The sequence below is a fragment of the Lepisma saccharinum genome, chromosome 12 (genome assembly GCF_977018435.1).
Source record: "Lepisma saccharinum chromosome 12, izLepSacc3.1, whole genome shotgun sequence".
NCBI classification, from domain to species: Eukaryota; Metazoa; Arthropoda; class Insecta; order Zygentoma; family Lepismatidae; genus Lepisma; species Lepisma saccharinum.
Window position 1 is genome coordinate 71117228 of NC_139240.1, and position 17251 is coordinate 71134478.

Consider the following 17251-nt stretch of genomic DNA (forward strand, 5'->3'; position numbering starts at 1 on the left):
CGTGTGATCTGGCCATTGTCGAAGTTCCTGTTTATTGCGAGAATTTACTTTGGTGCAGTGTTCAGTAGAGCAGGTTTTCGAAGCATTGGACAAGATGCCAAAAACCAAGCAAAGTACACAGTACAAATTAAAACAGTTTGTGTCCCAGTATGGTGAAAATACGTTCAGTATGGACGGATCAGTATTATTCTGTCAGCTTTGTGGTGTAAGAGTTGCTGCGGAAAAGAAATTCACGGTGGAGCAACATGTCAACCGCGAGAAACACAAGGCAGCTCTGAAGCAAATTCAAGATCAGAAGAGGACGGTGCAATTGTTAATGGGTGTGTGTTCCTCCAAATCCTCTGTTATTTCTGAAGAACTGTGCGGCACTTTTATTTCTGCTGACATTCCTCTAAGTAAACTAAATAATCCTAAACTTCGAGCATTTTTGGAAAAACATACTGGGAAATCGATACCAGATTCTTCCACGCTAAGGAAAAATTATGTCAAGAAATGCTACAACCAAACAATGGATCAAATTCGGCAGAAAATTCATGGTAAAAAAATATGGGTGTCAATTGACGAAAGTACCGACTCACTCGGACGGTACATTGCAAATGTAGTGATTGGTACGATGCAGGAATCCAAGTCTACTCAAGTGTTTCTAATAAATTGTGAATGTCTAGAAAAAGTGAATTATTCAACGATCAGCAAAGTTTTCAATAACGCGATGCAGTTATTGTGGCCCAACGGCATTCAATATGACAAGGTGTTGCTTTTCGTAACAGATGCGGCACCGTACATGGTTAAAGCAGGGAATTCTCTGAAAGGTCTGTACTCGAAAATGGTACATGTAACATGTCTTGCACATGCATGTCACCGTATTGCTGAAGAACTGCGAAGTCACTTTCCTGATGTAGACCAACTGATTGCAAACATTAAGAAGATTTTCCTCAAGTCCCCATCACGAGTGTTAGCTTTTAGGTCTCATGCACCTGATGTGCCTTTGCCACCAGCTCCTATTCTTACTAGATGGGGTACATGGTTAAAGGCTTGTGGTTACTATTGTGAAAATTATAAAGTTGTGAAAGAAGTTGTAACCTCGTTCGACAGCAGTGAAGCATTGTGTATAAGACAAGCACAGGAACTCTTGGCTGATCCCGAAATGGAGGGAAAATTATGCTATATAAAGTCCAACTTCGGCTTCCTACCTTCTGCCATAACTTCACTCGAGACATCTGGAGCTACATTGGTTGATCAAGTTAATGTCCTTAACAAAGTTCAGGATAATTTGGAAGCAGTTCCAGGTACTGTTGGAATACAAGTGAGAGAAAAGATGCAGAAAGTGCTAGGGAAAAATGCAGGATACACAATAATATGTTCTATTCGTGACGTATTGTGTGGGAAAACGTTTTCATTGCCAGACTCTGAAACCGAATTAGAACCAAGTGACATTGTATGTTTTAAATATGCCCCTATTACCTCTGTTGATGTTGAAAGGAGCTTTTCTATGTATAAAAGTGTGCTAGCTGACAATCGTCATTCATTTCTTTTTGAAAATTTACAGAAAATATTCGTTACGCACTGCAACTCAAAACTGAACATTAACCTCTCATAATTTGTCAAAAGTTGCATACTAGAGTTGCTGTAATTTGAAGTGCAAATAAAATTTTACTTTGGAATTTTTAACGGTTTTTAGGTCATTTTTAAAGTCATTTTTTGGCAATTTTTAGGTCATAAATGCATCTTTTTAAGGGCTTTTTTATGAATTTTTAGGTCATCAAAATCCTAGCCCTAATAATAATAATAAAGCCATTATTGATATTATTATTATTGGTACGTTTATCCTGGTACTTGCCCCCCTTACCCCAGACAAAAATTCGTGGTTGTACCTCTGGTAATATATTTTTCCGCAAATTTTGTCTGACAAAAATAATTTGAGTAATTAATTCGGCATAAATGGGAGGGGAATGTTCTACCTTTTTTGGGGGGAGTGCATCATAGGCCTTGGGGGGGGGGATGGGCACCCCTGTTTGGTATCCACATCCTGTTGGTGTTGTCAGCTCCAAAACTGAGCTTCCCCCAATTTTTTTAAATGTAGCAGTGCATGCAGCTTAAGATAGGCAGTGGCATGCCCAGGAAATTCGAAAGGGAGGGGAGGGGGTTACGTATACTATTTTAGTATAGAGCTCTGTTTTTGCCACATTATCCTGCCTCGGACGTAATTACATATGGAATATTGGGCTAAAGGTATTGGATTATGACACCCACCAACCTCTCCTTGGGCTTTCCACTGAAAGTAGGTTATTTATTTTGTAGGGTCAAAGCTGGAAGAAGATATATTTTTTTGTTTCCTTTATTTTCCATGTATTTCTTTCAAGAAAAGACATTCGTTGCAGTAGATGTGAGGCAAGCTTGGAATTGATCTGTGCAGGGACAATCTGTGCTGTCATTCTTCCTTTGCCTAATGTGCTGAGAGTAGTGACTTGTGACTGGAAATGGAGTGTTCTGTAGGATTTTTAACTCAAGAGGACTGTCACAAATACACTTTTGGTAAGGTTTCCAAAGACCAAATTAATCTTAACAAACTCAGTGATAATTAGAGCTCGGAAGTTTGGCAAAATGACTCTTTTTATCTACTGCATATATTGATAAAATTTTTCCGGATATAAGTTTTTTATGTTGTTTCGAATGTTTTAGAAGCCTTTTCACTTTGCCTATTTGGGACACCACTGCCTATTTTTAATTATAATGCCTTTTTTTTTTGCCTTTTTCAATGAAATTTGACCATTTTTTTTTTAAAAAAATGTGTATATAAATTATTTTTCTCCCAAAAAACGTTGTTGGCATTTATTTTTCTTCCGTTTATTATGTGAATAATTTTCGCCTTATTTAAGTAATATTGAACTCACGCATGTTTCAACATTGTTGAAGGAGAAAAGCATGAGAAAAAAGTTGGTGGAAAGAAGATCTGGATTTCAATAGATGAAAGTACTGACGCTATGGGACGCTACATAGCCAACGTCATCATAGGAACTATGGAACCAACATGCGGAGAATCCTCATCATTTCTTCTCACGTCAGAACAACTAGAGAGAGCCAATGGTTCGTCAATAGCTCAGTTATTCTCAAATTCCCTATTGTGCTCTGGCCAGATGGTGTACATCATGATGACGTGTTACTTTTTATCCGTGAAGCAGCTCCCTATATGAAGAAAGCTGCCAAAGCATTGAAAATTCTCTTCCCGAACATGCTTCATATCACATGTGTAGCCCACGCAATGCACAGAATCGCCGAAGAAGTTAGTGTGTTGCACCCAGAAGTGGACAGGTAGATTTCGAACACAAAGAAGATATTTCTGAAATCTCCCTCTCGAACCCGAAAATTTCAGGAAGTTGCACCTGAGCTTAGTTTACCTCCGCAACCAGTCTTGACGAGATGGAGAACCTGGATATCAGCAGCTATATATTATGCTAACAACCCTGAAAAAATCTGTGAGATGATCGATGCTCCTCCAGAAAATGGAGCGGCTTCAATTTGTGAAGTGAAAAAACTCCTGTGCTATTCAGAACTGAACAATGAACTGTCGTTTATTTTTGCACATTATGGTGCATTGCCAGAGACAATTTCAAAGCTAAGGGGAAAAGGTGAGACTCTTATAGCATCCATGAAAATCTTCGAGGAATCTATGCAGCAGATGATGGAAGTGCCAGGCGAAAAGGGGTCAGCTGTTGCGAAAAAGTGCAAATGAGGACCTGAAACAATTAAAAACAATTTGTGATATTCTAAAAGGTGAAAATGCTGTTACCGAAATGAGTCCAGCTACATTAGCTTGTTTTTTGTATGCTCCAATAACTTCTGTCGAAGTAGAAAGATCATTTTCTATTATGAAAAACAATCTCTCTGACAGACGACTATCAATGGATGTTGAGAACTTTAAAAAAAAACACCTTGTAGTTATGTGCAATCATGACGGAGAAAATTGAAATGCTCTTCCCAATGTAGATTTTAACATTTTGCCAGAAATTATAGATAAAAGTAAGTAATTTCCAAATGTGCCTCTTTTCGGTTCATTTTGCCTTTTTTTCATTTTTAGTGCCTATTTTCCACATTATAAATGCCTATTTGCCTGCCTATTTTAACGAAAATAAATGCCTGAACTTCCAGGCTCTAGTGATAATGATAAAACACTTCTTAGGCCAAGACTACAGGTGGATAGCTTAGACACAATATGCAAATACCATTGAAAAAAAGTTTTTTATGTGGTAAAGTATGTTGTGGTCTTCTGAAATACCACTTAAAGAAAAAGTTAAGTAAGGGAAATTTTAAAATCAATTTACATTACATGATAAGGTCAAAAAAGTGTCAAGTAAGCCTTATACCAGTTAAATCAATATGCCGGTCATGTAGTAAAATTTTCATCTCTGGAGAAAGTGACTCACAGACGGGAAATGAAGTCTGTGCCACCCCAAGAAACACTAAAGGCAATGGATGAAGTCTGTTCTGTTTTCCATGTATCTCCTGTTTCAAAACTGACGAGGCTTATTGCAGAAGAACAAGAAAATGCTCTTGCTCGCAAAACTATTAACATCATACAAGGAATGCAAAAGAAACTAGAAAGTTGCTTTTCACAAAGTATTAGAACTGAAGAAAAAGAAGGCAAGTATGACAATCCTTTCTGTGGCCAGTACAATCATATAATTGAAATTATAAAGTGCCAAACATAAATTAGTGAAAACTAATGTTAACCATCAGTTTCATTGCTACTACATGGTCAAGAAAAAACATATGTGATGAACTGGTTTCTGATAATTTACTTAGGAACTTAGTGAAAGAACAAAGAATTCTGCCTCATGTGACAAAGAGAATGATTAGGAAACTGGAGAGGACCCATCTGAGATATTTAACCCTGAAAACTGCCAAAATTCAATGAACGGCCATGTTTGAGCCCATGCTGTAAAAAAGGGTTGCATTTCTAAGCACTGTTATTTTATTTACAGACACCTGCAGAGAGGTCTACACACAAAAATAAATTCAAGCCTTAGACTAAACCCCTTCATTAAAAAAAATCCAATTTTTTAAACTATTGTTGCCCAAATTTCCAGCATCATTTTCGTACTTAGGATGCAATTTTCAGCAAAACATACTTGAATATCATAGAAAGTATACTTCATTAGCTACAAAGTGAATTTTGTTTCAAGTCTGTAGCTCTAATGGTTTTTAAGATATTAATGTTTCTGTAAAGTGCTACATGAGCAAAAAAAGCCATGCACCATGTTAGAAAAATGGCTGCCTCAGGAGAACTGAAGACAATAATTCATTGGTTTTGATATCTAGAAACATGTACAAACGTATGTACTAAAAATAAAAAAATTCTAAAATGGTCATGCAACCACCTTGGATGGTTTGGCATGGAATGACCCTTGGGAACTTGTTGCTTCACTGCTGTGTTGGCTTGCGGTTCCTGTCAGTTGACACCAAACTCAAAAGACACAGTGGTCATTCCACAGAAATCGTTCCCTAGATGTCCTGACCGTAACAGGACATAAAACACAATTATCTCGTCATACATTCAGCATGGTAAAAAGTAATCAAGCATATCAACCTGGAATTATGCACTTTCAACACAACCTAAACACTGACAGCGGTCATGTGCATAACTTTAGGCTCTGACTCCTGCAGCAACTGAAACCAAGTGTGTGCAGCAAACGTAGCAGATGAAGTGGCTACACCAGCGCTCCTAGTGGCATGCATAGAAACTATAGGAACCGGAAGCCAGCCCAGAAGTGAAGCAACAAAACCATGCAGACATCTTGATTCCTTCTTTCCCAGACATCTTACTATAAAAAAATCAATTTCAATCTCAACTTACCTGTAGCATGCTGTAAATGTGTATTGCATGGTCTGACCCAAATGTAAGGAAAATCTCTTGGTGGAAAGGAGAGCAGCTGATGTCCACCACATGGCCTTTATGAGGATCAAATGACCGTATCACAGGGTCTTTAAGTGGAACATCTTCCCCAACACCTGTAACAATGAACAACTTGTAACATGAAATAGTGACTAATAATGTTATAGTTGGCTACAAGACACAGAAAGTACTTTAAGTTGTTTAAAACATTACTAGCTTAGAACACATTAATAGATTTAATGACAGATGCGGTTTAAGTATCATCTACGTGAAGTTTTGTTTCGTGTATCCACATTGTACAATTGGATAATTTTCTTTCCAATTAATTTTGAAAGATCATTGCCTTCATTGACTAAGGATACGGCATCTGGAGCGAAGATGGTAGCGTTTCACTTCTATGTTCAATCCCATTCAACAACCACCTGGCAACATTTCCTGATGACAGGAAGCACGGCAGACAACACAAGCCCGGAAACACATGCCAGTGCCACCAAACGAGATTACCGCCACCCAGGAATGAACAAAGAACTGACACATTACCATTCTGCTGCAGATGCCGTACCCTTAGTAAATGAAGGCAGCAAGCCTTTGGGGAAAGAAGGAAAGGAAAGGAAAAAAATATATCCAATTGTGCAATATGGAAACACGAAACTTAATGTACGCAATACATTAATAGATGTTATTACTAACTTACTGTTAGCAATATCTTTCAAGAATGAGTAGTTGAATAAATAACTGGACATATGATAGTTGGAGTTTTATTATCTAACAAGGTAAGATATTCGGCAAGTTTCATACCTTTCACTTTATGAAAAACTCAATATGCTGACCAAGGCAGAAATTTATTTTATTATAAAATATATAAACGTAACGTTTCAACCTTCTAGCAAGGTCTTCCTCAGACTATGTACCAAGTACAAATGTAACAAGGTACAAAACAGGACGATATATATACACAAACATTACTCCCTTCCATACTATTAGAAAGTTGTTCTGGAACAACTGGTGGCTTTCTCTTGTCAACTGTACTTTCACCTGAAAGGCTAAACATTTTCTTTCATCTGGAATGTGGTTGGACTCTTAATCTCACGCTCTCTTTCCTTCATTCTTCTTCCTTCTTCTCTCCTCTTTCTCTCTTGTCCTTTCCACTCTTTCTAACACCTTCTTCCATTCTTTGTTTATCTTGAGTCCCCGATTCCAGTTCATTGTGTCTTCTTCACCTTTCTTCTCTATTTCCTTGGCCTCTTTCCATTTTCTCACTAGTATTCTCTTCTCCCTTCCTATCTGCTTAGCCTCATCCCACTCTATATCCTCTTTCTCTCGTGTGTTTAAATATCGCATTTCTCTCTCTCTCTTAAGTCATACATCATCCCTATGTTGTTTCAACATGTCTTTCAGCCTCTTTTTCGTTTCTCCAATGTTCACACTCTGACATTCTTTACATTTCACTTCGTAGATAATCCCTTCCTCTTCCTCTTCTCTGTTTTCCTTTTTCTTGTTTGCATTCTTCGCTATTCTTAAGATGCTTCTCCCTCCCTTCCTGTAAGTTTTAATGCCCACTTTCCTAAGCACTTTGCATATCTTTTGTGTGGTCTTCCCCATACTCCTAATTCCAAACCTCCTCTCTTTTTCTTTCTCTTCCTCTTCCAATTCTCCCCTGCCACTTTTCTTCCTTCTTCTGTTTATGTCCAGTCTATCCTCCTTCTCGTAGCCATTCTTTTCCAGCTGTTTCCATAGGCTATTTATTTTGCCTTCTTTTTCACATTCTTTCGTGCATATTTTCTTGATTCTGTCCTCCATATTCTTTATAATCTTTTTTTGTCACCTCACTTACATCACTTCTTTTGTTGCAGAATACCACTGCTGCCACTCCTTCTGATGCCAAGCGGTTTCAATTTCATGTCCTCTCTTCCTTTTCATCAATATAGGAATTATAATTATTATTATATCTAGGCAGCTTATATCATCTTCTTCTTCTATTTCGAGTTCCGACAATATCCCTCTTTCTCCATCTTGTATTTCTTTGGCAAATATGTCGAGCTGCCTCTTCCTTCCCTTCCATATGCCAAAACAATCGTCCACATATCTGCAAAACAGAATCATTTTGTCACATGCTTTTTCTACCATTTTCTTTTCCCATTCATTCGTAACCAATTCAGCAAATGCTGGGCTTAGGCTAGAACCTGCAACACTCGGGGGATGACCAATAGCTTAGTTACCTAAGTGTTTCAAGTCTACCGATAATGCTAACCTTTTTCTCCAGTGGTGGCATGAGCCTCTATTTTACTCAGGGTTCGGGAAAAAAATGAGCACTTAGTGGGCTATGACCTAGTTGACCAGTTAAGTTCATTGACAACTCAAAATTAAGTACACATATAAAGGTTTACTTCATCACAAACTTAAGAAAGAACTGAACTTACACCTATTTACAGTAGGTTTATACATCCAACTTATAATTTCACAGATACAGATATATATATATATTTAGATATATCAGTGGCGGTCCCTCCATGGAACAGAGGGAACAGACCGTTCCCTCCTACTTATCTCCCATTCAAGCTATTTAAATTATCTATATTAACATAATAAGAACATAAGGGATGTGACATCAACTGTTGTGAGGATGGTGTTGATGTCACATCCATGTCACATCCCTTTACACAAATATTCCCCATGCCCATGGCCTCCGTGCCACGGAATCATTCCTTAACAGCCGACCCAAACCCCACAATCCCAGCACTCACTTCCTGATACAACTAGCCAACCTTGTACTTACCTGCAACAACTTCTGCTTCGGTGACCAACATTACCTGCAGATACGTGGCACAGCTATGGGTACCCGCATGGCCCCCTCTTATGCCAACCTGTTCATGGGCAGGCTGGAACAGGAATTCCTTGACTCCCAGCAACTGAAACCACTCCTCTGGCTAAGATTCATTGATGACATTTTTCTCCTCTGGACACATGGCGAACCCTCCCTCACAACATTCCTAAACTGACTAAATGAGTTCACCACCCTCAAATTCACCTGGTTCCACTCCGAAGACCAAGTGACCTTCCTCGATGTGGACATCCACATTGCGGGAGACCACTTGGGAACATCCATACATATCAAACCAACCAACCACCTCCAGTATCTCCACTACTCCAGCTCACACCCCTACCACACCAAAAAAGCCATCCCATTTTCCCTTGCCCTCAGAGGCCAGCGCCTCAACTCATCCCCCTCATCCCGCCAAAACTACAACCTACGCCTGCACCAAGCCCTAACCAACCGTGGCTACCCCTCCACCCTCATCAACAAACAAATCACTAGAGCTAACTCCCACAACCGCACCAAACAACCCAAAACCAACCCTCCAACTCTGATCACCCAATACCACCCTCACATTACGAAAATCAGACATACCCTCCACTCCCTCCTCCCCATCCTGCACAGTGATCCCGAGACCAGAGACATCTTTCGGGAAAAACCTAGGGTCGTCTTCCGTCGCCCCCCCAACCTCCAAAACATCTTGGTCCGAAACACCCCCACCCCTTCTGCACCCCTTCCCCCAGCCCACAGGTGCAACAAACCCAGATGCAAGACCTGCCCCATACTCATCACCTCCCCCACCCTCCTGATCCCTACAGCGGCAGGTGAGTTCACCCTTCACCCTAAGGGCACCTGCCACTCATCCAACCTAATTTACACCCTCATCTGTCAAATCTGCGGCAACTTCTACCTAGGCGGTCCCAGGTTCGATACCCGGTGGAGGCACAAGTGGTTCGGATCCCACTTTAAACTGTAGGTCCAGTCCTGATTAGCCTTAATGTGCATAAAGTGGACTTAAAACACCAAATCAAACCAAACCTAGGCGAAACCTCCACCCCCTTGAATCTAAGGATAAATAATCACCGTTCCTCCACCCAAAACTCCGATTTCACAGTTGCCATCCACACCAACAGCCATAACACCACCTTCAATAACTGCTTCCGTGTTGCCATCATCCACCTTTTACCCCCCCGCTCTGACACATCTTTCCGCAGGCGATGGGAAAGGGCCTATATAGCAGGCATGCACGCCACTATACCCCCCGGACTCAACCTAGCCAACCAGTAACTCCTTCCTCTCCTCCCCGAAACTACCCACCCACCTTACAGTAAACACTGGCTAAAGTATTTCGTGTTTCCTTTCAACTGTTTCTGGCAACACTGACCGTAGAGACGCTACGGTCAGTATTCTGTGCCTCTACTCAAAGTGTCATCGATCTTTTATCTACCTTCTTGAAAATGCGACTCGGATCGCGAAATATTGAATTATTTCTATTCGTGTGGTAAGTGTTTACTGTCTCCTTCATTATTTGTATTTATCCGCCCTTCTGGCACCATTTCTAACCCTATTCCTGTATGTGTATGTATGTATGTATGTATATGTGTGTGTGTGTGTGTGTGTGTGTGTGTGTATATATATATATATATATATTTGGCCCTCTCTATATAGTTACGACTTTTGTAGTTGAACTATAAAACATTTAACCCTTTAAGAAAAGGGAACAGGTAAACCCATACAACTTTGTATACGATACCTAGAACTCTTGTTAGAAAACAATCACAAAGGGTTTATAAACAAAGTATCTAAAAGAGAAAGATTAATGTAACCTTGGCAATGGCTTTTTGTTTCCATGTAGGAGTAACAGGCCAAAAACGAAGGAATAGATTCTAAGAAGCGAATTTCCCAACGTCGAGATGACGGGGTTTTATGAAAGAAAAATGTTTGGTTACCTAAATATCTCTTGCCCGAAAGCAGATTGGGTTTCTCTCACCCAAAAGTGGAGTGGATCCTCTCACACTAAAGTGGAGTAAATTTCTCTCACCAGAAGGTGGAGTAGGATATATTTTTCTCTCTCCTGTTAGGAGGAGTTTACCTCTTGCCCGTAGACAGAGCCCTACTTCTCTCGTTCGCAGACAGAGTCAAACTGAGCTGCTAGCCCTGCTCTTGCCTTTATATTGGGTAGGCGATGCTAGGGTAAGCAAGTGGAAGAAATATAAACTATTAAAAGTATATTTTTAAATTAAATATTAAGTAAGTTTAGTCATGAAATGAACTGCAAAATGTGAAATAAACTCTTAAACATGACATTTAGGGTTTATTTACCCTCTGATGTCTGAATTATCCTGAGAATTATGCAATTCTCAGAAAACTGATTAATTCTGCTGTGAATATTTGAGTAGCAAAAATTGACCCCTTTACACAGGAATAAACTTAATACTCTGAAAACTATACAAAGGTACTATTAGATGTGAAATGTTAATTTTGTGTAATAGGTATAGTTTTTATATCAAATTTAGATTTTATTCACCATTTTAACACCAAAATGCCATCTCATATACCGCTTTTGATCCCGAAATATGTGTATTGAAATCTTGATCTTTTATTCATCATAAATATGTGGCTCAAATTATTAGGTCTGCAGGATTACTGTAAAGGATAAACAGTAAAGGGATAGTGCATTAAGTCTCCTTCTACATCCTGTCAGAATTATAACTTAGCTTTATTCTGAGCTAAGTTTTAAGAAAATCATAGCAAATGTTTTGATTCCTCAACAGAACACTGCTTATCCAATACAATTTCTACCTGACTAAAATCAAACACATCTTACATTCATTTTTTAACACTATACACACATACAGAGGAAATTACAATCATTTTTCCACAACACTTCTAAACTTATGAATACTAAGGCCTGCTCACCAAAGCAACATTTCTGCCTATTGGTGCAAGGGGGTGAAGTGTAAAACCTGATTCTATTCATCACTCTCACCAGCATACTACACTAGGTCTACACATCAAATTAATACATTATCAACCTCAACAATTGTGCAAATACGTGTAAAAAACGTATAAAATGTAAAGTATGTAAAAAACTAGAATCAAACGAGAAAATTAAAAGAAAACATATTATTTTGCAAAGGTTATTGTTATGTATGGCAGTTGGAGGTGGCAGAAAAAAAAAGGGCTATAAAAAACTTTCCTTCGAAATTTGTACATGTTCTTATATGTAAACATTTAAAGTGTAACAATTTCTTTCAGTGAAAATGAAAATAACGACTTTTTTTTTTTTAGTGTTGGAAGCAAAATCGGCTAATTTTAAAATAAGTAGTTAAATGCTCTCTTCAATCAGCAGTTTCTTTTTCAGTATAACGTATAACAATTAACAATCAAACGTGTTTTCTTTTCAGTTATATACAGTGTCATGCCCACCCCATTGGCCCATTATTCCAAAAGAAAAAAGAACGTTAAAGGTAGGAAAAGATTGGCTGACTACCAAAAAAAAAAAAACTTAACCCCTCCCTTTCGAAAATCCTGGACACACCACTGTATATATATATGTATGAAAAAGGAAATTGAAGCTGTTACTAAAACTCTGGAATACAATCAAAATAAATTGTTGTCAATTGTTATGCTATGTTATAAATACAAGTACTAGTGCAAGATGTATATATCAACAGGTTTCTAAATTTTTACAAATATGTGAAAAAACATTTCTATTGTTAAAAATCTGTTAAGTGAGGGTGGTTGTATAAACAATCTTCAAAAAATAATGATTTTGCGCTGAAATATGTAAGAAAATTAAAGTTTAAAATGTAATATAATTAAAGTAGTTTTTATTACTAAAGGAAATTAGTTTCTTGCATCTGTGTAAAAGAATAGTTTTCTATGTGAAGTAAATTACTAATAAATTATGCGTAACTTACATATAAAACGTAACGAGTAAATTACCTTGCCAACGCCGGACCTCAAAAAGTACACTTATGCATTGGTGTTCAATCCTCTACTATTTAAGATCCAACATTATGTCGTTCTTAATTAAAAAAAGATACTTACGAGTAGAGCTCTTCTGAGAAAGCAGGGAGCACTGGAAAGGCACCCCTCCTTCAACCCCAGCAATGAAAGTGGCAGGGTCATTGGGGGTGAAGCTGAAGCATGAGACTCCTAGTTCTCCATCAGTTTTGGAGGACCGTAAGTGGATCGTATGAGGTAAATGCTCCATTAAAATTATAAAACTGAAATTAATATAGACTCAAAACAATACTTATTTTTATGTAAATGAATCTGGTTGAATTCATGCTAATATTATCTGATATTTCTATAAATAGTCTCATGTGTAATTTCGTCCTGGTTCCCTCAGAGCTTTTTCAAGCTTACAGCAAGATAAGCACAAACACAACCTCACATGGCTATTCACTCTACAGTTCTGAGGAATGAACAATTTGGTTGTGCGTTGTGTGTGCGCTTATCTTGGTGTAAGCTTGAAAAAGTTCTGCATCTACAAAAAGTGGATATGCCAACCTTTAATAAGAACTCTTCTCATGTGCAAAATTGTGTCATTTTTGTTAGTTTTTATGGCTACAAAGTTATAATTCACGTACCCCCTGTAAAATAAATTTCTAAATTCGTAGTTAATTTTCCCAAGATACAATTCATTGCCATCGCCTTGTGGCACACATTAATTAACAAGGTGAACGAATTATTCCTTTTTTTGTGGAATGTTTGGCACTAAACATCAGGTCCAAAAAAACAGTTAAGGTAAGGTAAAGTTCCCTGTGCATATAGCACCGTGCCATGAAGGCACTTTTAGGGGATGTGGGGTTAGTGCCTCACACATTCTTGATTTCAGCTACTTTGGAGGTGATGTGATCACTACTATGCTTCGGCTGCCTTTACCCTGCAGGGTTTCCCACAGGTACCCATTGATTTGAGGCTGGGTAAACCCCAGAGATACTGTATTTCTTTAAACTGTAGGTCCACTATAAACACTGTGCATAAAGTGTACTTAAACAACAATTCAAACAATCAATCATTTAGGGTCATATCATGCCTGATTAGCCTACAATACTGACTATGTGTACAAATTCTATAGTATTAGTGGTACAAATTCTATGGTCTAAGCGGTACATATTCACACATACAGGGTATCCGGATTGGAATGCCATAATTTGAAATTTTTACAATGAACATATATGAGACCATTTGCTTTGTATGCTAGATAGTAGATGGTAGTATAACTGTGAAATAGTTACAAGAAAGGAAGGTAACATTTTTTTTCTTATTTACTTATTTATTTATTCCAGGTGGTGAAAGAATTTGAAGAAACAATTTGTCTTTATATCTCTAGTTAGCAACCAATGCTGTTGGGGTATGTCAGGGACATGGTGTATTCAACCAAAGTGACACTAGCCAGGGGTTCCAGGTTCAAATCCCAGCCTAGGGATGGATGTTTGTAAGTGTCCAGTCATCAATTTTATCATCCCTGATGGTGCAGTGGTAGAGTCGTCGCCTTGTAATCAAGGGGTCCCAGGTTTGATACCCGTTGGAGGCACATAGTGGTTCGGATCCCACTTTAAACTGTAGTCCCAGTCTCGATTAGCCTTACTGTTCATAAAGTGGACTTAAAACACCAAATCAGTCAATCAATCAAATCAATTTTATCATGTCATCACTCATCTCCATCTTCGCAAATTAGCCAAAAGTGGAATAAAAAGTGAAGTAAAATAAAGCAAATTAATCAATCAATCAAAGCGACACTATGGAACAGTTTCGTGAAAGTTACAGTTGCCATTGGGACAGTCACACCACACATGCTACAGTCAACCTGGTGGGAAAGCAAGTATCGGCTGGACATCCTCCATGCAACTCGTGGCATGTACGTAGATATGTACTAAATGTATTTACTACTACTTTGCTCACAGAAACTTTATGACTATGTACATTCATTGATGTATAATTCATTTGGATGCACCAATACATGTGGAGTTACAGACAGTTGCCACTAGGGTGTTTCAATTCAGACACCCTGTATAATCAAAGATGCTAAAAGAAGAAGAAAAAATCCAAATACATACCAATCAATCAACTTAAGGTCCCCATGAGAAGTGGCTCTCCAGGTGATTATCTTTCCGTCGAGGCCAGAAGAAACCAAGAGAGGCATCTGCTGGTGAACATCGGGGTCACGGACCCATTGCACATGAGTGATGGGCTCTTGGTGTCCTTTTGACACCGAAGACGAGGAGGCAATGACAGGATCGTTGTCCCACTGAAGGTTCCACACTACAAGTTCACCTGCAGGAGAAAACTTGATTGTCATTCATTCTATACATAGTGCAGTACACATGGAATTTTAAACAAAAGGACAAGCAAGGAGTCTGGCAGAGATGGTGGCCAATTTTAGGTTTTTCGCCCATTAGTATGGGAAAGTATAAATTGGATTTTACTTACCAGGGTCTGCAAAAATGCTGGAAATTCAGCAAAATTCCATGCTTTCATTAATTATTTTATATTATTATGTAATTCTTGAATATTTTAAAGCAAAAACTCTGATAAATTGATGCTTATAACTGGTAAGTTAATTTTCTTGCATGTACATATTGCTTGCAGTGTAGAATTATTTCTCTTGTAGTCTACAATTGTTACAATGCATAAAAACACAATTTTTTGTTGTTGTGACATTTCAGGAGAACACACACTCCCTTCATCAGACATATATTTTTAGTTTGATTAACCTTTTGCCGCCCAAGCGTCTCGAACTAAGATACCCAAATGTAACCCTCACTGTCCCAAGCATCTCGATCGAGACGATGTCAAGGTCGTAGTTTTTACGTTATAACTTTTCTATTTTTGGCTAGAATTTCGATTTTATTTTTTTATATTGTTCCTAACACATGTATTTAACAGAAATGGTTTTTTGCATTTTTTTTGTCTTCATGAAAAGGGAGGGGAAAAGGCGGGAAAAAGTACTTCTCTTCTGCGGCTCTTTTCAATGTCAAATTTTTGCCGACAAAGGAAGACCAGCTTTGTTGTTCTAAAGCAATGCTTTTCACTCCCTCCTGCTAAGTGCATTTGAAGGAAGCCTGTTTATCAGTATCCGATGTAAAAATGAAAGTTTTCCGTGAGGGCACAAGCAGGGGGTGGGGGAGGGGGAGGGGGAAGACTGGTTGTTGAATCTGCGTTGTGAGAATGGAATTTCGAAGCGCGCTGAAGGAAACCTTTGTTTTTTTTTTAGCACAAGTGTCCACAAGTGGCAACAGGGGTTACCCAGCATTGTCTAAAAATAGAATTTCAAGCAGCTGCAAGAATCGGGCGCTCATTTTTCACTACGTTGTAGATTTTCGTCCATGAATGTTGTGCGAAGGTGTTGTTTTGTGCCCAAGTGCAAGGACATTTTTTGGGTGGTGACAATTTTTTAAAATAATTTTTGGGGTTTTTCTCCCTTCCCCCTCCATATATACGCCAAATTTGCATAAATTTTGCATTTTGATATATTTTTCCAGGGGAAACACCATTTTTTTAAAGAAAAGTATTTTTGAGGGTATTTCCCCCCTTTCCCCCTCCATATGTACGCCAAATGTGCATAAATTATATATCATCTGAATCTGTGATTCATTCTGCGTACAATGGTATATCTTTTATATCTCTAGGGCATTTAGTTTCTGAGCTATAGTCATTTCAATGTAACTCTGCATTTTGAAGCTTGAATCAGTGGCGTGGCGACCATTCCTTTTGGGGGTACAACTCAAGTTACATTGGTCATATGATAATAATGCAAATATTTTTGTGTTCCTTACATGTCAGCGATAATTTCTACGTGCATTTTGAACTTTTCATATCCTTTTCTTCGGGGGGCGGGGGGGGGGGAGAAACCCCATTTTTTAAAAAAGTATTTTCAGGGGATTTACCCCCTTTCCCCCTCCATATATACGCCGAATGTGCATAAATTATATATCTTCTGAATACAACGGTATATCGTTCATATCTCCAGGGCAAATAGTCTCTGAGCTAAAGTCATTTCAAGGTACCGCTGCATTTTGAAGCTTGAATCAGTGGCATGCCGACCATTCCTTTTGGGGGTACAACTCAAGTTACATTGGTCATATGATAATAATGCAAATAGTTTTGTGTTCCTTACATGTCAGCGATAATTTGTATGTGCATTTTGAACTTTTCATATCCTTTTTTTCAGGGGGCGGGGGGGGGGGAGAAACCCCATTTTAAAAATAAAAAATTCAGGGGATTTCCCCTTTCCCCTTCCAAATGTGCGCCGAATGTGCATAAATTATATATCGTCTGAATCTGTGATTCATTCTGCCTACAACGGTATATCGTTCATATCTCCAGGGCAAATAGTCTCTGAGCTAAAGTTATTTCAAGGTACCGCTGCATTTTGAAGCTTGAATCAGTGGTGTGCCGACAATTCCTTTTGGGAGTATAACTCAAGTTACATTGGTCATAAGATAATAATGCAAATATTTTTGTGTTCCTTACATGTTAGCGATCATTTCCATGTGCATGTCGACAGTGTCATGTACTTTTTGCTTGAGGGG

At 38.5% G+C, this 17251-nt stretch overlaps 1 protein-coding gene across 1 annotated transcript in view; it reads right to left on the reverse strand.

Moving 5' to 3' along the window:
• LOC145996540 (cytoplasmic dynein 2 intermediate chain 2-like) overlaps window positions 1–17251 on the reverse strand; it is a 51877-nt gene that overhangs the window by 15884 nt on the left and 18742 nt on the right. Inside the window, exons 6-8 of the mRNA XM_083133041.1 lie at window positions 14777–14993; window positions 12759–12937; window positions 5852–6006 (exon numbers count right to left, since the gene is read on the reverse strand). Coding sequence (XP_082989167.1) covers window positions 5852–6006; window positions 12759–12937; window positions 14777–14993 — 551 coding nt within the window. The remainder of the gene's footprint in view (window positions 1–5851; window positions 6007–12758; window positions 12938–14776; window positions 14994–17251) is intronic.